The following is a 25,140-nucleotide window of genomic DNA, read 5'->3' as shown; positions in this document are numbered from 1 at the left end:
CTCGGGTTTCCGCAGGGCGGGCCGTCACGTGCGCCGGGCCCCGGGGCGGGTTGGTCGCGGGCCGGGGTGGGGCAGCGCGGCAGGAGCCGGGCAGGGGTCGGGCCGGAGTCGGCGGTGCGGGAGCCCGGAGGGCGGCGACCCCAAAGGGGACAGCAGAGGGCCGCCGGGCCCCGGTTCCGGGAGCGCGGCGCCCGGCGTCCGGGCAGCGATGACCTCCCCGCCGCCCACCCGCAAGGGCTTTTACCGCCAGGAGGTGACCAAGACCGAGTGGGAGGTGCGCGCCGAGTACCGCGACCTGCAGCCCGTGGGCTCCGGCGCCTATGGCGCGGTGTGGTGAGCGCGGGCGCGGCGCGGGGCGGGGCGGGGGCGAGAGGCCCGGCCGAGGCTGAGCCGCCCACCCCGCAGCTCGGCCGTGGACAGCCGCACCGGCGCCAGGGTGGCCATCAAGAAGCTGTACCGGCCCTTCCAGTCGGAGCTGTTCGCCAAGCGCGCCTACCGCGAGCTGCGCCTCCTCAAGCACATGCGCCACGAGAACGTGAGTCGGGGGGGTCGCACCCGGCCCCGCCCAGCTCGCCCCGCCCCCCGGAGTGCCGCCTGCGGGAAGGCCGGCCCTCCCCCCGGCCTTCCTGTGGGGTGGGTGTAGGTGGGGGCCCAGGAGACATTGGCAGACTAGGGACCTTTCTGGCGTACACCGTTTTCCCCCACGCCTAGGCCTCCTTGTTTGGGGTAGAGCCTGCATGGATTCCCTTTCGCGGCAGCCCCCTGCCACCGCCGCTGTGACGGGTCTGGGCTCAGTTGGCCTTCCAGGTTTGCCCCCAAATCCTGCCTCCATTCCGGGAACCGTGGTGAGAGGAGTTGGGCACAGCACTTTTCCTGGAAGGGCCCCCCAGACTTCCCTTCAGCCTCCCCAGGCCCCTCTGTTCCGCCTGCCTCATAGTTCCTCCTTCTCCAAGTGGGACTGCACCTGTCCCAGCCCCCTGCAGAGCCTGGGGTCCCACTCAGGAGGGGCGCCCAGGATGCTGGCCAGGGCAGGGGTTGGGGTGCCTCCTCCTCACCCAGTCCAGGGTTTCATGGACAGGGTGGGGGGTGGACAGGTCCGGACTCCCCAGGGAAACCCCCCCACACCCCTGCCTTAAGTTCCGGGCTGAGAGCTGAGCACTGTGAGCTTTGGCTGGTCGCTATGTACATCAGTGCACCTGGGCCCTTGGTTCTGGCCACTGCCCGCTCTCCAGCCAAATACTTGTTCTCTGGGACTTCTGTCTCCACCCTGTGCCCTGGGGCACTCAGCCTCTGCCCTGAGCCACATCTGGGACGTGATCTTCATGGGGGCTGCCTCCCCCCCCCCCCCCCCCCCGTCCGTGAAACCCTGGGCTGGGTGAGGAGGAGGCACCCTAACTCCTGTCCTGGCCAGCTTCACCAGCACCCTTCCCGACCCGACTCGGACTCTCCGTTCGGCCCCTCCCAGGCCGGCACAGTGGACATGCCATCCACTGAGCCAGCAATCCCACCAGCCCTTTGGGCACCTGGCCCTCTCCCTAGGGCATCCTTCCCATAGCCGCGCAGCCCACCTGCTCTGTTCTACTCGCCTACAACCCCCTCCCTCCCTGCTGCTTGCTCTGTGTGGACCAAGGGGGCCTTTGTGGGCTCTGGGCTCCCCTCCCCCCAGGCCCTCCTCAGCTGGAACCCTCGATGGCTGCACATCTAGGTCTGCAGCCTCCAGCGGTCTCAAAGTCCCCTCTGGGACTCCTGCACTGGAGGTGGTCCCTTTCTGACAGCCCCCAGCACACCAGAGACCTAGCATTCCACCCTCCCCCCCCCACACTGGACCTGGCGGCTGCGGGGTCACTGTCTACACCTGCCTCATGTGGTCTATCCTGCACAGTGGCCTGAGGAGGTGGTGAGGGTCCCGCCCCTGCTTAAGGGCTTTCCAGGGCCACTTTTAGGGTTACCTGGACTGGAGGTCCTCCCTGCTCCTGACCCAGCCACCTGCCTCCCCTGTGTTACTCTAGCACATGGCAGGCTCCCCAGGGCCCGCTGGGCCTCTGCACCCCACCTGCCCTGCAACCTTGGTAGGCACCATCCTCACGAGCAGGCCGCCCTGGCCCCAGGTTACCTGTCTTCCATCGCCTCCCCAACCAGGGGCCCCGTGGGGCCGGCGGGCTGTGGGTCTCAGCCTGGGGAAGGACTGCAGTGCTCACAACCTGAGGGCTGCCCCACCCTGGGTCCCAGTGTCCATGGGCAGAGCAAGAAGGGGAGGCAGGACCAAGGGCTGACCCTGTTGTGCTTGGCCTGGAGCCAGCCAGACTTGACTTTCCCACCCCCACCCCCACCCCCGCACATCCCGGCTGTCACCATCCAGAAATAGCCCGAGGCTGTGGGCACGTGTGTCCCGGCCGGGGCTGCTTGGTGAGTGGGCAGTGTGGGGAGACAGGGACAGTGCGGGGGGTCCGGCCTGGAGCCAGTGCCAGCGGGGTAGAGGTGGGGAAGGGATTGGGTTGGGGAGCACCACGCCACAGCCCCTGCTGTCCACACACCTCAGTCCCCCTGCCCACCCCTCTTCCCCCAGGTAATCGGCCTGCTGGATGTGTTTACTCCTGATGAGACCCTGGATGACTTCACAGACTTGTGCGTGGCCAGCCAGGGGCTGGGCAGGGCTGGAGGGGTGTTGGGGAATCCCCTGGCATCACTTGGGGTGCTGGATTGGATAGGGACCCTGGCTCAAGGCAGGGACTGCTGCCAGCCCCCTCTCCCTGCAGTCCTGATGCACCCTCACCATCCATTCTGCCAGTGCCTCCCTAAAGCTTGGCCAGGCTTCCCAGGGCTGCTGGCACCCAGGCACTCCCCAGCACCCATGGTGTGGGCCTTGGCCTAGCACATGTGTTAACAGGCAGGCCCCGTGCTCAGGGCCCTGGTGCCAAGAGCCTGGCCCGAAATTGGAGCTGCTGACCTTTCTGGTGGGCAGGGAGGGGGCAGCAGGGAGGCCCCGTCTGCCTGGCCCGCTCCCCCAGGGCTCTCAGCCACAAGCCAGGGCTGGGCCCAGGAGGGCTCGGGAGGGCAGCAGATGGCAGGGTACAGGCAGGTCCCTGTGACCTGGCCCTGCAGGGCTGCAATGCTCACCAGTCTCAGTGTCTGGGGTGGGAGGGTGGGGTGAGGGGATCCTAAATGCCACTCCATTTTCCATCCTTCTGCCCAACCTGGCTGGCCCTCAGACCCAAACATCCCACTGCTGCCAACTCCCTACCCCCAGGCCCCATGCTTCTCACACCTAGTCCTAAGGGGAAAATCGACTCCACCCCGCCCTGGCTGTTAGCCTGGCATGTGGTGCCCTTCAGCTCAGAGTGTGGGCACCCAGAGCTCAGAGCCCTGGCCCTGCTGGTGCCCCTGGCAGGGTGGATGGGAAGGAGGTGGGGGTGAGGATACGGGCGCTCCTGCCGAGGCTGCCCTCTATGTGGGACGGGGCCTTCCCGCAGCCCCCAGAGCCAGGGCCAGGTGGGGGCCCGGAGGCCGGCCTTGTCCTTGACCCCGGGCCACCCTGCGCCAGCAGCTACCTGGTGATGCCGTACATGGGCACGGATCTGGGCAAGCTCATGAAGCACGAAAAGCTGAGTGAGGACAGGATCCAGTTCCTCGTGTACCAGATGCTGAAGGGGCTCAAGGTGGGGTGGGCAGGGCCGGCCAGGGGAGGGGGTGCCGCCGGTCCTGCTCTGCCTGCCGCTGATCCCACTCTCTGTCCCCACAGTATATCCACGCTGCAGGCGTCATCCACAGGGTGAGTCCTGGCCACCGTGGGAGAGCCTGCCCCTCGCTCAGCCGCCGGATCAGCTTCCCCAAGCAGGGGGCTCACTATGGGGCTGGTGGGAGGGTGATGACACCCATACTTGGGCCTGTCGGAAGCCCAGGCCAGCATGGGAGGGCTGAATGCAGCTGCCCTGCTTGGGTGCTCCTGGGCAGCCTGCCCCCTCCAGTGGGCTGCAGGGGCCACCTCTCTTTTGTTCACAGGACCTGAAGCCTGGCAACCTGGCCGTGAACGAGGACTGCGAGCTGAAGGTGGGGTCTCAGTGCCTCCAGGGAGAGCCTGAGGGGCAGGGCATCTGCCCAATAGCCCTCTGTGCCCCTGGGCTCAGGCCGGGAGGGTAGCCAAGGGAACAACTGCTCCACCTTGGTACCAAGCTGCAGAGGGAACAGCCGGTGGGAGGGTGGGGCCCGGGGAAGCAAACAGGTGTTGGCCTGGCCTCCATGGGGTCATGGCAGTAGGAGCAGGGCAGCTCTCCCTGCCTTACCTGCTTGAAGGTCATCCCAGCAGGCAGCAAAGCCTGACCTGGTATACAGCTGAGGCCACAAGGCCAGCCCTGGGGGTGGGCAGGGGGAGGCAGGAGAGGCAGTGGAGACTCCGGGCCCACCCCCAGAGGTAGTTGTAGAGGCCCTAGCCACAGGGAGGGTCCCCAGGGGCTTGGGAACTCTGTGCTGTGGCCTGAGGACCTGGAGGTTTGGCAGGGACCTTTGTCGAGGGTCTTCTGGGCACAGGCTGGCTATGCTCACAGCCTGGAGACTCTCTAGTTCACCTCTCTCAATTCCTTTTGCAGATCCTGGACTTCGGCCTGGCCCGGCAGGCGGACAGCGAGATGACTGGGTATGTGGTGACCCGGTGGTACCGGGCACCTGAGGTCATCCTGAGCTGGATGCGCTACACGCAGACAGGTGGGCTGCTGAGTGGGAGTTGGGTAGGATGGCGTGGGCTGGCCAAGTTGGTGCCATGTCCCCTGCCCTCCCCCTGCTCTCCCCAGTCTGCGGAGTGTGTGACGTGGTCTTCTGTTTCAGTTGACATCTGGTCCGTGGGCTGCATCATGGCAGAGATGATCACGGGGCAGATACTGTTCAAGGGCAACGACCGTATCCTCTGCAGCAAGGCAGCAGGCTGGGGACCTAGGGCTGGGCAGGAAGTTTGGGTGAGGTCTGGAGGGCCGGGCTGGGCAGCAGTCTTGGGGGACCATGCTCTTGCAGTGCTGTGCCCCTGAGCTTGCGGCAGACCTGGACCAGCTGAAGGAGATCATGAAGGTGACGGGGACGCCACCAGCCGAGTTTGTGCAGAGGCTGCAGAGTGCAGATGTCAGTGGGGAACAGTGGGGCCCGCTCCGGGGCTGGGGGGCTGGCTCCTCAACCTGTCTTCTCCCACAGGCCAAGAACTACATGAAGGGGCTCCCTGAGCTGGAGAAGAAGGATTTTGCCTCCATCCTGACCAGTGCCAGCCCCCTGGGTAAGGCAGGCTGGGGGCAGAGGGTGGCATGGGGGCTGGTGGGTGCCCCTGGCATCGACCTGAGCGCCACCTGCCCCGCCTACCAGCCGTGAACCTCCTGGAAAAGATGCTGGTGCTGGATGCAGAGCAGCGGGTGACAGCAGCTGAGGCGTTGGCCCACCCCTACTTTGAGTCCCTTCACGACTCAGAGGAGGAGCCCAAGGCGCAGAAGTACGACGACTCCTCCGACAACGCAGACCGCACGCTGGAGGACTGGAGGCGTGAGTTGGGGCCAGGGAGGGGGCCTGCCACGCCAGGCCAAAGGGCTGGGGAGGGCCTGTAGCCTGGCCCGGAGCCCAGAGCTGGCGGGGAAGGGCGTCGCCAGCAGGCGCAAGACAAACAAAGGCTTGGCTGCAGGACTGGACACTGTGGGCCAACGGCCTCTCCCTGCCCCAGGGCGACCCGTGTCCCCAGGGACACCACTCATACCGAGGGGCTCAGACCTCTGCTTAGTGTGCTCCTGGGCAGGCGCCGTGCCTCCTGGCACATGTGTGTGTATGGGGGCGCCATCCTTTGGTGCTGCCCCCTCCCAGGCCCATCCAGCCTCTGCCCTGACTCTGCACCCTGGGGCCACAGGTGGGGTGCAGAAATTGCTCAGGGTGGCCTCTGCCTCAGCCTGTGCCGGGCTCGGAGCTCAGGACCTCAGTTCTGTTTGAGGTGGTTTCCGTTGGTGAAGAGATGGCTGACAACCGCAGACCACAGCATCCTCTCTGCGGTCCCCCACCCCCCAAAACTGTGGCTCTGAGCCTTTGCTTCGGTGACAGCACGATGGGCACGTGGTCTGGGCATGATGGCCATTTCTGGAAAGGGCCTTTTCACTTGCCTACCTGTGGGGATGCATCCCCAAGCTGGAGTTTGAAGAGTAGGCTTGCAGAGGCCCCCACGGGCTGGGGATTACACACACTCAAAGGGTGTCCTAAACTGGAAACGGGAGAGTGTTAGTGTCCCGCAAATCAGTGTCCCCTGGCCACATGCAGTGGGAACCCTGGGGTGGGGATGGCAGAGCTTGCTCCTTTGCAGATCCCCACAGAGGGAAGTGGAGCTGGCCTTGAACCCCAGGCCCAGGCCCAGGCCCAGAGCCCCCCCTCCCTGGAGTTGGCGCCTTGGGCTCAGGGAGCGTGTCTGCAAAACTGGGGTGGGGGGAAGCGCTGGATGGGCCAGTGGGAGTTAAGTGACACCCAAGGGTTCAGCAGATGCTGGACCCAGAACTCGGCATGTGTCTGGTGGAGCCCAGAGGTTGACCCATGAAAGCATTTGGCCGTGCTCCCAGGGTGTTCTCTGCTGGAGAAGGGAGGAGTCAGCCACTCTTGAGGGGCAAAGAGCTTGGGGTCCAGGAGACCCCGTCGGGGAGGATGGTCCCTGTGGGTGGAAAGGTGGGTGGCAGCAGTTGTGGGAGACACCTGGGAAGGGACAAAAGAGCCAGCCAGGGCGGGTCCCTAGACCAGTGGATGGCAAACCCATGTCAGGGCTGGGCGCTCACCACCCCCCAACCCTGAGTGGGACTTCTGGCGAGGGGCTGTGCTGAGGAGTGTTGACAAGCCTCTGGGCCACCTGTCCCCTGTCCAGGGTACGGCCTCTGGGAGCTGCCTCTGGTGGGTGGCGGCCAAGGCTGATAGTTCCCTTCTCCCTGTGACTGTCCCCCATTTCTGCTGCTCCTCCCAGGTGTCACTTATAAGGAGGTGCTCAGCTTCAAGCCTCCCCTGCAGCCTGTGCCCCGGGTCTCCAAGGAGACGGCCCTATGAGGATGTCGCGGGGATCCTGCCGGAGCTCCACCCCTTAGCTTTCCAGCTGGGCAGGAGGAGCGTGGCTGCCCCCAGCCACATCCCAGGGCATCTACCTGGAGGGGTTCAGAGCAGCCCCCCTTGTTCTGTGAACCCTCCACGTCTCGTCTGTTCTCCAGTGGCCACCTCAGCCTGGCCTCAGATGAATGTGTGGACTTTTTGGGCAGGACCCCACCTTGTTCCAGCTGCCCCTCCCTGGGCTGCACCAAGCACCCCAGCACCCACAGGGCCACATAGGCCCCTGCACCCGCTCTGTGCCTGCCCCAGCCTGGCTCGTGCCCTGAGATGGAGGGACACAGGGGCTGGGGCGCTGATGCAAACCTCTCCCCGAGGGGGGCTGGGCAGTGGTGTCAGTGGACTCTCCTGCACCTCCCTCCCCCGCACAATGTATATCAGCCCTATGGCTGGAAGGAAATAAACCCTTTGGTGGCTCTTGATTTGTGAGCAGGTCCTCTACCTTGGGGCCTTTCTCTTTTCCGTTGTGTCCAGCGAGCTGGCCTGCGGCCCTCCTGACTGGAGGCCCCGCCTTGGGTCTTGGCCACCTTTGCAGCATCACCGTCCTTGAGGCTAGAGCCCCCGTGCCCCCAGTGTTTCCTGCCCACTCCCATTTCCTTCCCCACCCTCACCCATGGCCAGAAGGCACCTGGCAGGCACCACTTGCCCAGCTGCCTGCCCGCCAGGTGCAGGGCCTGCCTTTGTAGAAACCCAGCCCCTTATCCCGCCTCCTGCCCTCTGCTGGCTGGCCATAGTCTCTGAGGGCCTCGGGTCTCGCTGGCTGCGGGACCGGAGGCCACACAGGACCGCAGGCTACACATGGGCGCTTCCCCATATGCCCCGCGACAGGGGCCTTATGAAGGGTCAGGCCAGGGTCATGGGGTCTGACCGTCGAGGGTAGGGCAGGCGAGGGGTCCCCTCCGCTCCCGGCCTGCTGGAGCTCGGCCAGCCTCACGCAGGGCTGGTCCAACCAGGCTTAGGCCCACAAGGTGATGCAGCGGCAGGCGGCCCTCTCAGCCCAGGACCCCTCGGGTGCCGGTGGGACAGAGTGCAACCAAGAGGAGCCCACCCTGTGAACCCCACGCTCCCCCGGGTGCTGCCCCGCTGGTCCCGCCTATTTCCTCAAGGCTACGTGACCCCGGGTGGCCAATCGGAACGCTCCGATGCCCTAGCCTCCGGGATTGGCTCAGGAGCTGGCCTGAACTGGAAGACCCTCCGGACGGGCCTGGGTGGAGCAAGGGATAGGGCTAGCCACCCGGCACCCCCCCCCCCCCAGGACCCGTCTCAGAGACCCAGCCCACCCCCTGTACCTGCACCTGCGCCTGCCCCTCTCACCGCACCTGCCCGTCAGGACCCGCCCCCGGGGCCGCCTAGGAAACCTCCGCACCTGTTCACTCGCACTTGCCTCCGGGACCTGCCCCCCGCAATTGTCCCCCGGAGCCGCCTCACGTACCCGCCCCAGGGCTCACCACCCCCCAGAACCTGCTTCCCAGGACTCGCCCCCAAGACCCGACCCCAGAACCTGACCCCGGCAACTCCAGGTCTCCCTCCCTTCCCACGCTTTTGCTCTGTCGCAGTGTCCGTTTCTCCTCTGCCCGCCCCTTTCGGTCACTCACTGAGGTTCCATCCATCCATCCGTCCATCCGTCCGTCCATCCATCCATCCATCCCATTCCTCCATCCCTCCCCAGACCTTGTCTCTCTTGTCTCAGAATTCCTACTCTGTCCCGCCCTACTTGGCGGCGGCTCGTGTCTGTCCGCGGCTTCCGCCTGTCCCTGATTCCGCTTCTGCCAAGGGTCTTCTGGTCCTCCGGCCTTGACCCTCCGCTTGGAAGGCGGTGCTGCTTGTTGATAACGCACTCCCCCCTCAAGAGGCCGCGCATCCTGCCGCCCCGCTGCCCTGGCCTCAGCTCTGCCTTGAGTCCTGGGGGCGTGGGGGCGGGCCCCCAAGGCTGCGCGGGCAAGGCCAGGTTGGGGGCTTCGAGAAAAGTTGGGGGGGGGGGGCAGAAAGGCGCGCGATGGGCGGCCACTGGGGGGAGGCTCAGCCCGTGGGCAGCCAGAAGGGGTCGGCCATGGGGCTCTCAGAAGGGTCCGACCACTTGGCCCAATGTTCCCCAAGCCCGGCCCGTCGTGGGGAAGCGAGGACAGGGAGACCCCGAGCCCGGAAGGGGGGTGGGGCCGCGGCTACGGGGCGGGGCTGGGGCGCCAGGCGGCGGCTAGGGGAGGTCCCGGGTCGCTGCGCAGGAAGCCGGAAGCTAGCCCGGCTCGGCGGTGGCGGGGGCACGCGGAGGGGCATCTAAGTCTTGTCCTAGCGGCCGAGCCATGGGGACTGCACTCGTGTACCATGAGGACATGACGGCCGCCCGGCTGCTCTGGGACGAGTGAGTGCGACCTGGCCGGGAGGGCCTAGCGGTGGCGCGCGGGGCGGAGAGGGGCTCGGCTACTGAGTCCCTGCCCGCCCCCGCCCCAGCCCCGAGTGCGCCATCGAGACCCCCGAGCGCCTGGCGGTGGCCATGGAACTACTGCGGCAGCGCGGCCTGGAGCAGAGGTGCTTACAGCTGGCGGCACGGGAGGCCTCCGAGGCCGAGCTGGGCCTGGTGCATAGGTCAGCTCCAGCGCTGCCACCTCAGCGTCCCCTTTCCAAGGCCCCGGGTGGCCGGGCAGGTCCTCCGGGAGTCCTGGCCGCCGCCGGTGACCGTGCCTTGCCTGTCGCCCCTCGCAGCCCTGAGTATGTGGCCCTGGTGCGGGGGACAGAGGCCCTGGGCGTGGGGGCCCTCCAGGAGCTATCAGCGCAGTTCGACGCTGTCTACTTCCACCCGGTGTGTACCCACCCCCTGTATCACCTGCCCGGTACACACCCGTGTCCACACCCCGCTGCCCACAGCCAGTGACCCCCTTCAGACTCACCCCACCTGCAGCCACTGCCCACCCACCACGGGCCGTGGGTGTGGGCAGAGCCCCAGGGCTGGCCATGGGCTTACCCGGCTCTGCTGCCCCCCAGAGTACCTACCACTGTGCCCGGCTGGCCGCGGGGGCCGCGCTGCAGCTAGTGGATGCTGTGCTGACTGGAGCTGCACAGAATGGGCTCGCCTTGGTGAGGTGAGGGCTGCGCCCTGCCATGGGGACCCCACTGAGTTTGGTGACCCCCAGTGCCCACAGCCCCCTCATCCCCAGGCCTCCTGGACACCACAGCCAGCGGGCCGCCGCCAATGGGTTCTGCGTGTTCAACAATGTGGCTCTGGCGGCCGAGCATGCCAAGCAGAGGCATGGGCTGCGCAGGTGCGTGGGGCATGTTGTGGGACCCCAGCCTGCGGGAGGAGGACCCGGCCTTCAGTGACCCCCGGCGTGGCCTGCCCCCAGGATCCTTGTGGTTGACTGGGATATCCACCATGGCCAGGGCACCCAGTATATCTTCGAGGATGACCCCAGGTGAACCGTGGATGGGGCGTGACCCTTTCCTGGGACCCCACTCTGGAGGTGGAAGTTGGCCTGGGGAAATCTGGGAGGGGTGCCTGCAGGAGCCATAGGACTGAAGATGTCTGACCCTGACCTCTGCCCTTGCTCCCAGAGTGCTGTACTTCTCCTGGCACCGCTACGAGCATGGACGCTTCTGGCCTTACTTGCGAGAGTCAGATGCTGATGCAGTCGGCCGGGGCCATGGCCGTGGCTTCACAGTCAACCTGCCCTGGAACCAGGTACCCTGGGCCCCTGACCCCCACTACCCCCAAACTTCACTCCTCTGCAGCTCATGGCCTCGGCCTGTGGCCCGGGCTGTCCCACCAGGGCCAGGCCCCACGGGGTGGGGAGCCTTTGGTCCTGATGGGCAGTGCCTGGCCCCTGACTCCCTGTGGCCACAGGTCGGGATGGGAAATGCTGATTATGTGGCTGCCTTCCTGCACGTGCTGCTCCCGCTGGCCTTTGAGGTGACCACGAGGTGGGGGCTGCCTGGGTAGCAGGAGGCCTGGGAGGGGCGTCAGTGGCCTGAGATGGTACATTGGCCTCTGCAGGAATGTGGGCGCAGGAAAGGGCTGTGCGTCCCCAGTTCGCATTAACATGGGGCTTGACCTGGGGGTGGGGTGTGGGGGCCAGTCTGGAGGCATGGGGGCAATGGCGTGGTGGTGCCCAGTCTTCCCTTCGGCTCCAGCCCCTCCCCTGCTCCCTTCCCACCCTGGCCGCTGCCTGCAGTTTGACCCCGAGTTGGTGCTGGTATCTGCAGGATTTGACTCAGCTATCGGGGACCCCGAGGTGAGAACCCGACCTGGCAGGGAGGTCCCTGGGGGGTGGAGGTGCGGCCCCTCATACTCATGTGGTTCTTGTTTCAGGGGCAGATGCAGGCCACCCCTGAGTGCTTTGCCCACCTCACGCAGCTGCTGCTGGCCCTGGCTGGCGGCCGGGTGTGTGCTGTCCTGGAGGTGACTGGCCAAGTGGGGTGGGGCACAGGGCCTGATCCAGGGCAGTGGCAGGAGGGGTGGCAACCTCTCTCCTTGACCCCTCGGCTTGTCTCCATCTCCCCCAGGGCGGCTACCACCTCGAGTCCCTTGCGGAGTCTGTGTGCATGACAATCCAGACGCTGCTGGGCGACCAGCCCCCACCTCTGCCAGGGCCCATGGTGCCATGTCAGAGGTACGAGGGGCTGGAGGGAGGCTGGTGTGGGCAGGGCATAGGCCTCACCCTCTGCCTCTGCCCTACAGCGCCCTGGAGTCCATTCAGAGCGTCCGTGCTGCCCAGGCCCCGCACTGGGCAAGCTTCCAGCACCCAGGTCTGTGGGGCCCAGGGGCCCGGGCTGGAGGGATGGTTTGCTCAGCTCCATGCCCGAGGGTTGTAAGCGTGGTGTGACTCTGACCTGCCCACCAGCCACGGTCCCTATGCTGAGTCCCAGCTACAGCTCCTCGGAGGGGAGGCTGCTGCCTTTGCTGCCTGCGGAGCCCGTGTACAAGGCAGCTGCCCCTAGCTGCCCCGACCCTCTGCACGCCCACCCCCTGGCCCCGGTCTGCCCAGCTGTCGTCCTGACTGCACCGGATGCTGCCGTGCACCTATGCCCCAGGGGCATCCGTCAGAAAGGAGCAGCCCCGTGGGAGGAGGCCGAGGCCGAGGCCTGGGCCAGGTGGGCTGGTCGGGCCATGCTCTGGATGTGTACCTGTTCGGGACTCATGGTCTGGGTGCACAGTCTTGTTTCACTCTGTCCTTGTGTCCCTCTGGTTTGCCCACCACAGACCACACGAGGTTTTGGCCCAGGGCGAGGCCCTTGCTGCCCTCAGAAAGGTCCTGCGCCTTGTAGATGGAATCCTGGATGGGCAGGTAGGGGGCCTGGCAGGGCTGGGTCGGCTGTGGGGAGCAGAGCTGCGCAGAGGGGAGTGTAGCTCCAGGCCCCGACCCGACCCCCAGACCAGATCACAGATGGGGCTGTGGACGTCCTGCCCCAACTAAATGATCCTTGCCAGGGAGATGAGGAGGACAATTTCAAGCGGCATTTTGTATAGTGAAACAGATATTAGCTGTGGGTGAAGGAAGCCAGAACAGCTATGTGCATGGGTCTAAGGAGGGACAGGGGGGTCCTTTAATCTGGCAGGGACCAGCTGGCTCCCTGCTGTCCACCACTGGTGTCCATCTCACAGGTGAACAGCGGCATCGCAGCCACTCCAGCTCCAGCCTTATCTGCCACCCTGGATGTGACTATTCGGCGCAGCTTGTTTCTTGGGGTCCAGAGGTGAGCCTCACCTGGCCAGGCTGAGTCTTGACTCCAGGCCAAGGGCAGCTCCTACCCCAGTGGTACCGGGAATGGATTGCAAGTGGCGGTGAGCCCAGCTTGTCTTGGGGGCTGACTTTTCTTTCAGGCTACTCTGTGTGGCTGTGGGACAGCTGGACCGGCCCCTGGACCTTGCTGATGATGGGTACGGCTGTCAGGTGTCCAGGCAGGAGTGTGCCCAGGGGTGACAGGGCTCAGCGGGGCCCTGTGGGGCCCAATGAGGTACAGATAGGGGCCTTACTCAGCAGGGGTTTGGCAGAAGGGCAGTTGGAAGGAATACCAATCTGGGTGCCCTTGGCACAGGGTCAGCAGTCACATGCATCCCTGGGCTCTGTACACTTCCCTGCTGCCTCATCCCCAATGAGGGGCTCTGGCCTCATGCCCATATGGGTGTCCTCATGGCACTCACTCTCTCCTGGAAGGAGGACTCTGTGGCTGAGCATCAGGGACAAGCAAGCAGCAACCCTGTCCACTTTCCATGTCTCCATGCCACTGCCTGGGGTAAGTGGCAGTGTTGCCAGGGCAGGGCGAATACAGGGGCCCCACAGATGTGTGCAGCCACAGCTCGCCGGCCTTGTCACAAGGACTGAGCCCCTGGTGTCTGCCCATTTTCCCCCTTGTCTAGCAGCAGGGATCTGCCCTTTGTGGCTCCATGATGGGACCTTCAAAGTGGCTACTCACTTTCCAGGATCCCTGAGACTGAGAGGTGGGGCAGTGGGAGCTGGGGAGAGGTGATGTTCCCTGGATGAGGGCCTGGGGCCATGCTGCTTTACCCCCCACAGGCAACTGGTGGGTTCCTGAGCTGCATCTTGGGCCTGGTACTGCCCCTGGCCTATGGCTTCCAGCCTGATCTGCTGGTGGTGGTGCTGGGGCCGGTCCATGGCTTGCAGGACCCCTATGCTGCACTCCTGGTCACACTGCTGCGGGTGCCAGCGCGGGGGCGGATCCTGGCCCTGGTGGAGGTGAGTAGGGCAGGGCAGGATGTGCTGAAGAGTGGGAGGCTGGGGAGAGCAGCAGTGACTTACTGCTGTGATCCCTGCCCACGGCCCAGGAATCCAAGCCCCAGCTTGCAGGGATCCTGGCCCGGATGCTGCATGGAGAGGCACCTCCTAGTCTGGGCCCCTTCTCAAAGGCCTCCTCTGAGTTCGCACAGGCCCTGGTGTACCTGAGAGGGCAGCTGGAGCTGCACTGGAAGATGCTGCAGGTGGCCGGTGAGAGTGGGGATACAGTCTTGTCTTAGGGCGCTGGACTAAGGGCCCCAGTGTCCTGAGGGTGAGCACTCCTCTGCGCAGCCCCTCCGTCAGTGGCATCACCGGGTAGCTAGAAACCCGTGGAGCTAGGAGTATCCACACGCGGAAGTAACAGTACAACAGGTCTCCAAGCCGGTTGCGGACAGCCAACGCCGCGCCGCTGCCTACGGCCTCCGTCCTGAAGGGCCAGTCTAGGGGGGCAGGCAGGGCCCGGACCCTCGGCAGCGGCCTTTCCCGCGACGCGGTCGGCACGATCGATCCCACCACCCCTCCACCCTCATTAGTAAAGCGTCGGTTTTAAACCAAAGCCTGACTCTATCTCCTTTATTGAGGCTGCCCTCGGCCTCAGTTTCCACACCTGAGAAGACGCGGGACCCAGCCCGGAAATGCCCGGGAGGGCGGTACCAGGCCAGGGGCGGGGCCGCCGTGCTCTCTGGTGACGTAGCTCCGGCGCGCCTGTCGTCGCCGGCTCTCCTGGCGCCTGGCAGTGACGCGACGGCGAGGGCGCGGCAAGTGCCGCTTTTCCAGCGGGTGATCCCTGAACTCCGGGTCCTGTCGGGCCGCGCCCCCTACTCCCCCAGTCCCTCCAGGCCCCGGGCTGCATCCCCGTCCGGCCGCAGCCTCTCGTGGGTTGCTGGCCTCTGGGCGGGGTCCCGACAATGTGTGTAAAGCCGCGCGCGCCCGCTACCCGCGTGCACGTTTCGTCTTTCGGATTTGTTAGGGCTCTGTGGCCCGCTGAAGGTTAAGAATTACTGACTTGGGAGAAAAACACAAAGCTGAAGTTCAGCGGACTGTTGTGGGAACGCGGTGTGGAGGTAGGCACGGCCGTGAGGGCCGCCCTGGGCAGGACCCCTTTACTCGGGTGGAGTAAACATCTGCGGGACCGCCCTTTAAAACACAAGTGTGGCGCCACAGGGCTTAGGTTAGAAGGCGGCCTGACGCTCTTACTCCCTTTCAGATGCTGCAGTGAGGGGCGAGACGTTCTCACATACACACTGAGGGCGGGAGCTGAGAAGAGGTGGTCATGGCCAGCATCACCCAGCTGTTCGAGGACCTGTGCGAAGCCCACCTGCCACCTGTGAAGGCTCATCTGGGCCAGCGCAGCATGAACCGGAAGGAGGCAAAGCAGAGTCTTAAGAGAGTGGCCTACAATGCACTTTTCACGAACCTCTTTCAAGATGAGCATCGTAAGCCTCAGCCTGATCTCTCCAAACTCCCAGTAAAAAACAAGATTCTCATGCAGTCCTTCGACTTAAGAGTGGCTGGTCTGGGTCCTGAGGCTGACCGTTTGGAGGAGCTTGTGGAAAAGCTCGAAACAGCCACTTGCTGTCCGCTGGTGGAAGTGGGGTCTGTTTTGGATCTCGTGGTTCACCTCGCAGGGAGCGGTCCCCCTCAGGTCCTGCCACGAAAACGGAACTACTGTCTGAACAACAAGCATGTCAGGAGAAACATCCCATACACCGGCTACGACTGCTACAACTTACATGTATTTGAGATGGACGTTCAGTCCTTCATCTCCAGGGAGGAGTATTTGTGTAACGACATGATTCAGAAAACACTTCAGGTGATGGAGGCTGCCCCAGGCACTGGTCTGCCCTCCATTGGGCTCTTCTCATATGGTGACTGTTGTGGTGACAAGTTTGAGAGAGACACCCGGGTATCACTCTTTGGTGCCCTTGTGCACAGCCACACAGACGACATGGACGTCCGGTTGGACCTCCCCCCCGTACCAGACAGCGCGGACTTGTCCGGACTAGCCATTAAAGTAGAGTATCTGCTTTCCTGCTTTCAGCTCTGGATCAGTCGTTGACCTTCCTTTAATTAGGGTACAGGTAGGATAGTCATGGTCCAGGCTGCCAGGCAGCTTGAGCTGGGCTGACTGCTGGAGTGGGAGCCCTCTTGGCACACCTCCGCCGCGCACTTCCAATCCAGAGCAGCGTGCTTTTTCTCTTAACTGATGGGCTCGTCTATCATTAACTCACTTAGTCTGGCCTCTAGAACCCGTACTTAAATTTAAATTAAGAGGAAATAAAGTAAAAAAGTAAGCTCTTCAGTCATGCAAGCCACATTTTAAGTGCCCAGTAGCCACATGTGGCAAAAAGTATTTGTTCATCCTAACAGTTTTTTTTTTTTTTAACCTGTAATGTGAACTTGTTACCTGTGTTTTTAGGTAAGTCATATAGCTTTGTAGCTTATGATTTTACAGAAGCTGCTGAAAGGACCTGTTCTCATTATTCAGTCATTTCCCCATTTCGGGACAGTTAGGTCATTTCCAAACATAGATAATGCCACGACGAGTATCTTGGTATACATGTGTTCTTTTCTGTGTTTGGTATGATTTTCCAAAACAGAAATTACCAGGTCAGAGGAGTTGAATGAAATATTTCAGTATATAAGTTTTGTTGTGGTATATATGTTATGTAAAATTGGAAATTAATAGTCTTAGTGAATTACTTTAATTTCTGTGGTTTGGTGGGGAAAACATTGTGCAGTGTTGATGAGCTGGAGGAAAGATGAAGCATTCTCCTAGGTCATGTAAATCAACTAAACAGAAATGTATGGACAATGCTCCTGGAATTCTGACCATACACACTGAAATTTAGATGCAGAAATAAATTAGAATGTTCACTTCTTGTCATGGTCCCCAGGTTCCTCAGAGCACAGATCAGTCAGAAGATGAAGGATTCCAGTCTGCATCTAATTTGACTCCTGACTCGCAGTCTGAGCCAAGTATGACACCAGACCTGGACCTGTGGGATGCCGTGCTCACCTACGAGGCCAGCAAGCGGAGGTGCTGGGAGCGAGTTGGCTGGTATGTGTACCTCTCTGTGCCTTTCAGGCTTGCTGAGCCTGGGCATGGACTTGGCCTTGGTGGTGGTGTCAGTGTTGCTGACTTAGTGATCCCAGCAGCTGTTTTCAGAAGTGACTCTTGATGGGGTTAGAGGTCGTCGAGTGTTACCCAACCTGGTGTGCAAAGATGAGTCCTGGGAGCTTAAAGAAAACGCAAAGAGGAGACTTCTAGATTTTACCAGGTTCTTACTGTATCAGTAACTTTTGCAAACCATACATTTCAATAAAAATCACCCTTCGGCATCTGAAGTACCTCCTTATCACGAGGCTTCTGGTTAGGAAGCCAGAGCAGCTTGGTGGGCCATGGGGTGATGAGAGACAGAAAGGCTCCCTCACCTTGCTGGCCTCCATCAGCCATGACCCATGTGGGCTCAGAGCATGGGTGCTGACCAAGGCATTTCCTTTATATTCACTGTTGCTTACATCTGGAAGAATCTAGGGTGTTCTCTGGCTGGGATGCAGAGTGCACCCTACCTACAGCCTCACGAGTATAGGCCCTGCTTTTTGCCTCAAGACCCCTGGGGAAGGTCTGTCCCCCATCCCCATCCCTTGCCTGCCCTGCTGTGGGGTCACCTGCCGCTCCTGGCTTGTAGTGGACCTGTGCTGGGTGGGGGCAGGCTGAGACTTCCTCTGTGATGCCTGCCCCTTCTGGGGGGAGTGTTCTTATTGAAGTCCAGGCTGCACTTTGGGTGACGATGTGACTTGATGTTTCAGGTGGTCGGGACACCATGATGGGCTCTTCTGCTTCAGACTTCCAAGTCACCAGAGGACTGGATGTGCTGGGAGTCGGTCTTGGGAGAGTGAGGGGTGGGAGCGGCTGGAGGTGTGCAAAGTGAGATGACTCTCCCAGGATGCACGTTTATCTCAGTGACATCCTGGGTCGGGGTGTTCTAGTTTGCTAGCTACTAGAATGCAACACACCAGAGATGGATTGGCTTTTAATAAAAGGGGATTTATTTTGTTAGTTTTTCAGAGGAAAGGCAGAGAACTTTCAAATGAGATTCTTTCTTACATGGGAAGGCACAGGGTAATCTCTGCTGGCCTTTTCTCTAGGCCTCTGGGTTCCAGCAACTTTCCCTGGGGTGATTTCTTTCTTCATTTTCAAGGGCCTTGGCTGAGCTGCAAGTGCTGAGATGAGGTATGCTGAGCTGCTTGGGCTGTGCTACGTTGAACTCTCTCATTTAAGCACCAGCCAGTTAAACATCATTCATTGCAGTAGGCACACCTCCTAGCCAACTGAAGATATAATGAGCAACAGATGAGGTTCACGTACCATTGGCTCATGGCCACAGCAACAGAACTAGGCACCTTCACCTGGCCAAGTTGACACCTGAGCCTAACTTCCACAGGGGGCATTCAGAGGAAACACTCTGGGGGATGCTCATCCAGTGACTTTTTCCCAGAGCTGGCTGACAGAGTCCCCTGCTGCTCCCTGGATGCTGGGCATGGGCCCTGGACATGTCTGTGTAGTCTTGTCCTGATGGGACCAGCTCAAGCCCAGTGCCCAGTTGGATAGGTCTTGGAAAAGCTCAGTTACTGGGTTGGGGTTCACACCTGCTCATAGAAAGGCTCAACCACTGGGTTGGGGTTCACACCTTTTCTGCAGGTCCTGGAAAGGTTCAACCATTGGGTTGGGGTTCACACCTAGTCTGCAGGTCCTGGAAAGTCTCAACCACTGGGTTGGGGTTCACACCTGGTCTGTAGGTCCTGGAAAACCTCAGCCACTGGGTTGGGGTTCACACCTGATCTGCAAGTCTCAGACACTTGATGTCTGCATTTGTTCTTTTTCTTCTATCACATTCACCATTAAGGAAACCACACATGGAGCTCATGTGCATGTCACTCTCTTTGCTTACAACCCTCCAACCCCATGCAGCCCTCCTGGCCACCGAGAGGAGCCCTACCTCACTGAGGCGGGAAGAGACGCCTTCGACAGGTTCTGCAGACTCCACGAAGGGGACCTGCAGGTGCTGAGTGGGGGCCTGCTGCAGGTTCCACCACTGATCCTGGTGGAGGAGGGTGAGCTGGTGAAGGATGCACTGAACGTCCTCATTGGGGTTGTGTCTGCCACGTTTCCACTCTGCCAGGTAAGGGAGTGAATGGGTGTGACAGTGTTGTCCACTTGCTCCTGACAGTTTGCCCTCTGCCAGGCTCTCGTCCTAGCCCTTTACTGTCCATTTTACCAGTGAAGAAACTGAGGCACAGCGCAGTGAGTGGCCAGGCCAGTTGTTGCTAGGAAAGTCCCACTCCTGGGTGCGCCCGAGTATGACCCAGCAATGTGGTCATCACAGCTGTGCTCCTGGCCTGGGTTGTTGCTTCCAGTTCCCTTTTTTATTAGAGAAGTGGTGGGTGTACAGAAACAGCATACATAAGATATGTGATTCCCACGTTCCACCCACTTAGCACCTTGTGTTAGTGTGGCACATTGTGACAGTTCTTAAAAGAACGTTTTTATAATTGTACTGTTAACCATAATTAAGTGTAGTCTTTTGTTTATGGTGGGTTCACTGTTTATGTTGGACCATTCAGTTCCTTTTAAAAACTAAAGCAAAAGTAAGGTGGTGTTGACAGAGAGGCAATAGGAAAGACATGGAGAAAAACATTAAGCCCTGGGTCCACACCTCTGTGGGTTTCCACCGTCGTTGGGGCCTGTGTACTCCTAGGCGCAGATCTGGGCTGCAGCGAGGCAGCTGGGCTGCAGAAGCACTGCCGCGGTACCTCTGGGTTGGGCTGTCTCCGCTAACACCCCAGGTATCGTTCCCAGCTAGTGGGCAAGCAGAGGCTGCAGCGCCTCTAACCCTTACCCCTCTTTCTTCTAAATGACCAGTCTGCTTAGAGAAGGGTGCGCCTTGCCTGCTGTGTAGGCTGTCCAGCCTCTGTCTATTCTTGAGGCCTCCTCCAGGGTCTGCGCTCAGGGCTCACTAGGACACAGGATGCCTGGAGCCCAGGTGGCCTCTGGGCACTGCTGTGAGCACCAAGGCTGTCCTTGAGTCTGTAGTCAGCCCACCTGGGCTTTCTGTTATCTGCCATGTGCCGCCTGTGGAGCTCACTGCAGATCTTTGCGTCCGTCCTGTTCTTCAGACGGCCCTAGAGGCCCAACTAGCCCACCCAAAGCCATACATGGTTTTAAAGATTTGCCCCATCAGCTTGTTGTGGCTGTGTTTTGTGGATGGAGCAGAAGGTGCTCTGCTTCCCTGCGCCCTTTGCTGCTATGCCATGTGGGGTTTTCTTGGTGGTGGTTGTTTTCAGTATACGTTTTATTAGAGAAGCTATAGGTTTACAGAAAAATCGTGTAGAAAATAGAGTTCCCCTATATTCACCTGTTATTGACGCCTTGCGTTAATGGATGAAAGAGTATTATAATTGCACTATAATACTTTTTTTTAAATGTAACAACATACAAATGCAAACATTCTTTTTTTTAATTAAACATACCAGCATACAAACACAAACATTACTATATGATCATTCCATTCTACGTGTATAATCAGTAACTCACAATATCATCACATAGTTTTGTATTCATCATCATGATAATTTCTTAGAACATTTGCATCAATTCAGAAAAAGAAATAAAACAAAAAAAATTCATATGTATCATACCCTTACCCCTCCCTTTCATTGATCACTAGCATTTCAATCTACTAAATTTATTTTAACATTTGTTGCCCCTATTATTTATTCATTTTTAATCCATATGTTTTACTCGTCTGTCAATAAGGTAGATAAAAGGAGCATCAGACACATGGTTTTCACAATCACACAGTCACATTGCAAAAGCTGTATCATTATACAATCATCTTCAAGAAACATGGCTACTGGAACACAGCTCTACATTTTCAGGCAGTTCCCTCCAACCTCTTCATTATACCTTAACTAAAAAAGGTGATATCTATATTATGCATAAGAATAACCTCCAGGATAACCTCTCAACTCTGTTTGGAATCTCTCAGCCATTGACACTTTATTTTGTCTCGTTTCTCTCTTCCCCCTTTTGGTCCAGAGGGTTTTCTCAATCCCTTGGTGCTGAGTCCCAGCTTATTCTAGGATTTCTGTCCCACGTTGCCAGGAAGGTCCGCACCCCTGGGAATCATGTCCTACGTAGAGAGTAGGAGGGCAGTAAGTTTGCTTGTCGTGTTGGCTGAGAGAGAGAGGCACATCTGAGCCACAGAAGAGGTGCTCTGGGGGTGACTCTTAGGCCTAATTTTTTTTTTTCTTTAAGCCTCATTTTAAGGAAGCTTAGCCTATCCTTTGCGGGGATAAGTTTTATATGAACAAACCCCAAGATTGAGCGCTCTGTCTATTGATTTGGTTGTCCCCACTGCTTGCAAGAATATCAGGAATTCTCTGAATGGGGAAGTTGAATTTTCCCGCTTTCTCCCCATTCCTCCAATGGGACCCTGCAAATGCCTCTTTATTCACTGTTCAAATCACTCTCGGATTAATGGGGCATTACACTGGACAAATCTACAAAATCTCATGCCCTTTTCAAGGTTCCATGTACTTTTAGTGTTCAATTAACTTGTCCATGTAAGTTATATTAGGAAATACACTAGTCAAAATATAAATTTTGTACCAAATAAACATTTTTTGCTTTAGTCTCACACAGAAGTTGGAGTTTTAAAATATGAATGACCATCTGTTTTTAACACCCTGCAATATTGGTATTCCTTAGTTCTTCTTCATGCAAAAACATTTTTTAATTTATCCATTTAGTGGTGACAGTGGACATTCTTGTCTTATTTGATCTTAGGGGGGAAGCTTTCAGTTTTTCCCCATTGAAGATGATGTTAGCTATGGGTTTTTCATATATTCCCTTTATCATGTTGAGGAAGTTCCCTTCTATTCCTATCCTTTGAAGTATTTTCAATAAGAAAGGAGGTTGAATTTTGCCTTTTCTGCATCAACCAAGATGATCTTGTGTTTTTTCTGCCTTGATTAGTTCCTATGGTATATTACATTAATTGATTTTCTTGTGTTGAACATTCTTGCATAACTGGAATAAATCCTACTTGGTCATTGTGTATAATTCTTTTAATGTGCTGCTGGATTTGATTTGTAAGAATTTTGTTGAGTATTTTTGCATCTATATTCGTTAGAGCGATTGGCCTGTAATTTTTTTTTCTTCTAGTATTTTCGTCTGGCTTTGGTATGACATGATGTTGGCTTCATAGAATAAGTTAGGTAGCATGCCCTCCTTTCAACTTTTTGAAGAATTTGAGTAGTATTGGTACTAATTATTTCTCGAATGTTTGGTAGAATTCACATGTGACCCCATCTCGCCCTGGACTTTTCTTTTTTGGAGCTTAATGACTGATTCAGTTTCTTTACTTGTGATTGGTTTGTCGAGGTCATCTATTTCTTTTCTAGTCAGTGTTGATTATTCATGCCTTTCCAGGAAGTTGTCCATTTCATCTACATTGTCTAGTTTATTAGCATAAAGTTGTTCATAGTATCCTCTCATTACCTCCTTTATTTGTGCAGGGTCAGTGGTTATTTCTCCTCTTCATTTCTGATTTTATTTATTTGCATCCTCTCTCTTCTTTTTGTCAGCCTTGCTAAGGGTCCTTCAATTTTATTGATTTTCTCATAGAACCAACTTCTGGTTTTGTTGATTTTCTCGATTGTTTTCATGTTCTCAATTTCATTTATTTCTGCTCTAATCTTTATTATTTCTTCCCTTTTGCTTGCTTTGGGGTAAGTTTGCTGTTCTTTCTCTAGTTCTTCCAAGTAAACAGTTAATTCCACGATTTTTGCTCTTTCTTCTTCTCTCAGGCAGGCATTTACAGCAGTAAATTTCCCTCTTAGTACTGCCTTTGCTGCATCTTATAGATTTTGATATGTTGTATTTTCATTTTCATTTGCCTCGAGATATTTACTGATTTCTCTTGTAATTTCTTCCTTGACCCACTGGTTGTTTAAGAGTGTATTGTTCAGCCTCCATATATTTGAGAATTTTCTGGCCCTCTGCCTGTTATTGATTTCCAACTTCATTCCTTTATGATCTGAGAAAGTGTTTTGTATGATTTCAGTCTTTTTAAATTTATTCAGACTTGCTTTGTGACCCAACATATGATCTATCCTTGAGAATGATCCATGAGCACTTGAGAAAAAGGTGTATCCTGCTGTTGTGGGGTGTAATGTTCTATAAATGTCTGTTAAGTCTAGTTCATCTATTGTATTATTCAAATTCTCTGTTTCTTTATTAATCCTCTGTCTATGTTCTGCCCATTCATGAGTGCGGGGAATTGAAGTCTCCAACTATTATGGTTGATGTGTCTATTTCTCATTTCAGTGTTTTCAGTGTTTGTCTCATGTATTTTGGAGTACTCTGGCTCAGTGTTTAAATATTTATGATTGTTATGCCTTCTTTTTGAGTTGTTCCTTTTATTAATCATAGTGTCTTTGTCTCTTAATTGTGTTATATTTGAAGACTAATTTGTTGGATATTAGTATAGCTACTACTGCTTTTTTCTGATTGTTGTTTGTGTGAAATATCTGTTCCCAACCTTTCACTTTCAACCTGTGTTTGTCCTTGGGTCTAAAACAGCGTGTAGATGGGTCCTGTTTTTTAATCCATTCTGCCAGTTTATGTCTTTTGATTGGGGAGTTTAATCCATTATCATTTAGTTTTATTACTGTAAGGGCAGTACTTTCTTCTGTCATTTTGCCTTTTGAATTTTATATGTCACATCTAATTTTTCCTCTTTTGCGTATACTAATAGTCTTCATTTCTACACTCTTCTCCACACCTCTCTCTTTTGTCTTCATATCTGTCTCTAGAGCTCCCTGTAGTATTTCTTGCAGAGCCAGTCTCTTGGTCACAAATTCTCTCGGTGATTTTTTTATCTGAAAATGTTTTAATTTCCCTCTCATTTTTGCCACTTTTTTCTTTTTTATTGCCTGGGCAGGCACTCGGAATCTAATCCGGGTCTCCTGCTTGGCAGGTGAGAACACTGCCTGCTGAGCCACCATGACCCTCCGCTCATTTTTGAAGGAAAAATTTTTTTCAGTGATTTTTAGTATATTCACAGACTTGTATGACCCATCACCACTGTCTAGTTCCAGAACATTGTCATTGCCCCCAAAAGAAACCCCTTACCCAGTAGCAGTCACTTCCCATTTCCCCCTCCCCCAGTCCCTGGTGAACAATAATCCACTTTCTGTCCTTAAACATTTGCTTATTCCAGACTTCTCATAAAAATGGAATCATATGCTGCTTGGTCTTTTGTGACTGACTTCTCTCACTTAGCATAACGGTTTCAAGTTTATCCATGCTGAAGCATGTGTCAGTGCTTTGGCTGAATAACAACATTCCATTGCATGGATGTCCACATTTTAGTCACCCATTCTTCATTTGCTACATTTAGGTTGTTTCTGCTTTTCAGCTCTTATGAATAATGCTGTTACAAACATTCAGGCATAATCCAACATTGTGTGGATATATGTTTTCAGTTCACTTGAGTCTACACCTAAGAGTGAATTTCTGGTTCATAAGGTAACTCCGTATTTATTTATTTGTTTTTTTAACTTTTTACAAGGGGAATTTAATAAGTTGCGAGTTTACAGTTCTAAGTCTGAGAAAATGTCCCAATTAAAGCAAGTCTATAGAAATGTCCAATCTAAGGCATCCAGGGAAAGATACCTTGATTCAAGAAGGCCAATGAAGTTCAGGGTTTCTCTCTCAAGTTAGAAGGCACATGGTGAACACAGTCAGAGTTTCTCTCTCATCTGGAAAGGCACATAGCAAACACAGCTTCATCTGCTAGCTTTCTCCTCAGGAGGTGATCTCCTTCTTCATCTCCAAAGGTCGCTGGCTGTTGGACTCTCTGCTTCTCATGGCTATGTCGTTCTTCTCTGCTCTCTCTGAATCTCTCTTTCTCCAAAATGTTTCCTCTTTTCATAGGATTTGAGTAAAGTAATTAAAACCCACCTGAATGGGTGGAGACATACCTGACCTAATCCAATTTAACAACCACTCTTTTTTTTGGTACCAAATAAACATTTTTTGTTTTAGCCTCACACATGAGGTGAAATTTTCAAGTATTAATTACCATCTATTTTCAGCACCCGGCAATAATGACATTCCTTTGTTCTTCCTCATGAAAAAAAAACATTTTTAAAATTTGTACATTTAGTCACTATTATTATACACTCTAGGCATTCCTAGATTATACCATCTCAGTCTTTATCATCTGTCTTTCTTTGTGATTTCATTTATGCCCCC

The 25,140-nt window shown here is 56.7% G+C and overlaps 3 protein-coding genes across 10 annotated transcripts in view; all 3 read left to right on the top strand.

Moving 5' to 3' along the window:
* The first annotated feature begins 59 nt into the window (after positions 1-59).
* Positions 60-7,511, top strand: MAPK12 (mitogen-activated protein kinase 12). 2 transcript variants are annotated; one of them, XM_077169242.1, is made up of 12 exons: positions 60-333; positions 406-535; positions 2,567-2,625; positions 3,545-3,656; positions 3,740-3,769; positions 4,000-4,047; positions 4,584-4,698; positions 4,819-4,890; positions 5,027-5,106; positions 5,176-5,254; positions 5,341-5,514; positions 6,956-7,511. In XM_077169242.1, the coding sequence occupies exons 1-12, from the start codon at positions 209-211 to the stop codon at positions 7,033-7,035; spliced, it is 1,104 nt and encodes a 367-aa protein (XP_077025357.1). In that variant the 5' UTR covers positions 60-208; the 3' UTR covers positions 7,036-7,511. The 2 variants fall into 2 exon arrangements, with proteins under 2 accessions (XP_077025357.1, XP_077025356.1); XM_077169241.1 differs by having other exon boundaries at positions 3,542-3,656.
* Positions 7,512-9,281: 1,770 nt separating this feature from the next.
* Positions 9,282-14,370, top strand: HDAC10 (histone deacetylase 10). Of its 7 annotated transcripts, XM_077169235.1 has the most exons (20): positions 9,282-9,448; positions 9,538-9,672; positions 9,790-9,886; positions 10,069-10,166; positions 10,242-10,346; positions 10,428-10,496; positions 10,636-10,762; positions 10,925-10,990; positions 11,253-11,312; positions 11,390-11,479; positions 11,584-11,690; positions 11,759-11,826; positions 11,922-12,171; positions 12,281-12,365; positions 12,683-12,774; positions 12,902-12,958; positions 13,236-13,314; positions 13,596-13,775; positions 13,865-14,024; positions 14,106-14,370. In XM_077169235.1, the coding sequence occupies exons 1-20, from the start codon at positions 9,390-9,392 to the stop codon at positions 14,135-14,137; spliced, it is 2,016 nt and encodes a 671-aa protein (XP_077025350.1). In that variant the 5' UTR covers positions 9,282-9,389; the 3' UTR covers positions 14,138-14,370. The 7 variants fall into 7 exon arrangements, with proteins under 7 accessions (XP_077025350.1, XP_077025348.1, XP_077025351.1 ...); XM_077169233.1 differs by having other exon boundaries at positions 10,260-10,346; positions 10,636-10,990; XM_077169236.1 differs by lacking the exon at positions 10,925-10,990.
* A 149-nt stretch (positions 14,371-14,519) lies between these two features.
* Positions 14,520-25,140, top strand: part of TUBGCP6 (tubulin gamma complex component 6) — a 28,161-nt gene continuing 17,540 nt past the window's right edge. The window contains 5 exon segments of the mRNA XM_077169231.1: positions 14,520-14,878; positions 15,022-15,843; positions 15,845-15,895; positions 16,712-16,875; positions 18,790-19,000. Coding sequence (XP_077025346.1) covers positions 15,088-15,843; positions 15,845-15,895; positions 16,712-16,875; positions 18,790-19,000 — 1,182 coding nt within the window. The 5' untranslated portion in view covers positions 14,520-14,878; positions 15,022-15,087.

The sequence above is a fragment of the Tamandua tetradactyla genome, chromosome 7 (assembly GCF_023851605.1).
Source record: "Tamandua tetradactyla isolate mTamTet1 chromosome 7, mTamTet1.pri, whole genome shotgun sequence".
NCBI classification, from domain to species: Eukaryota; Metazoa; Chordata; class Mammalia; order Pilosa; family Myrmecophagidae; genus Tamandua; species Tamandua tetradactyla.
This window is presented reverse-complemented; position numbering and strand designations above follow the sequence as displayed.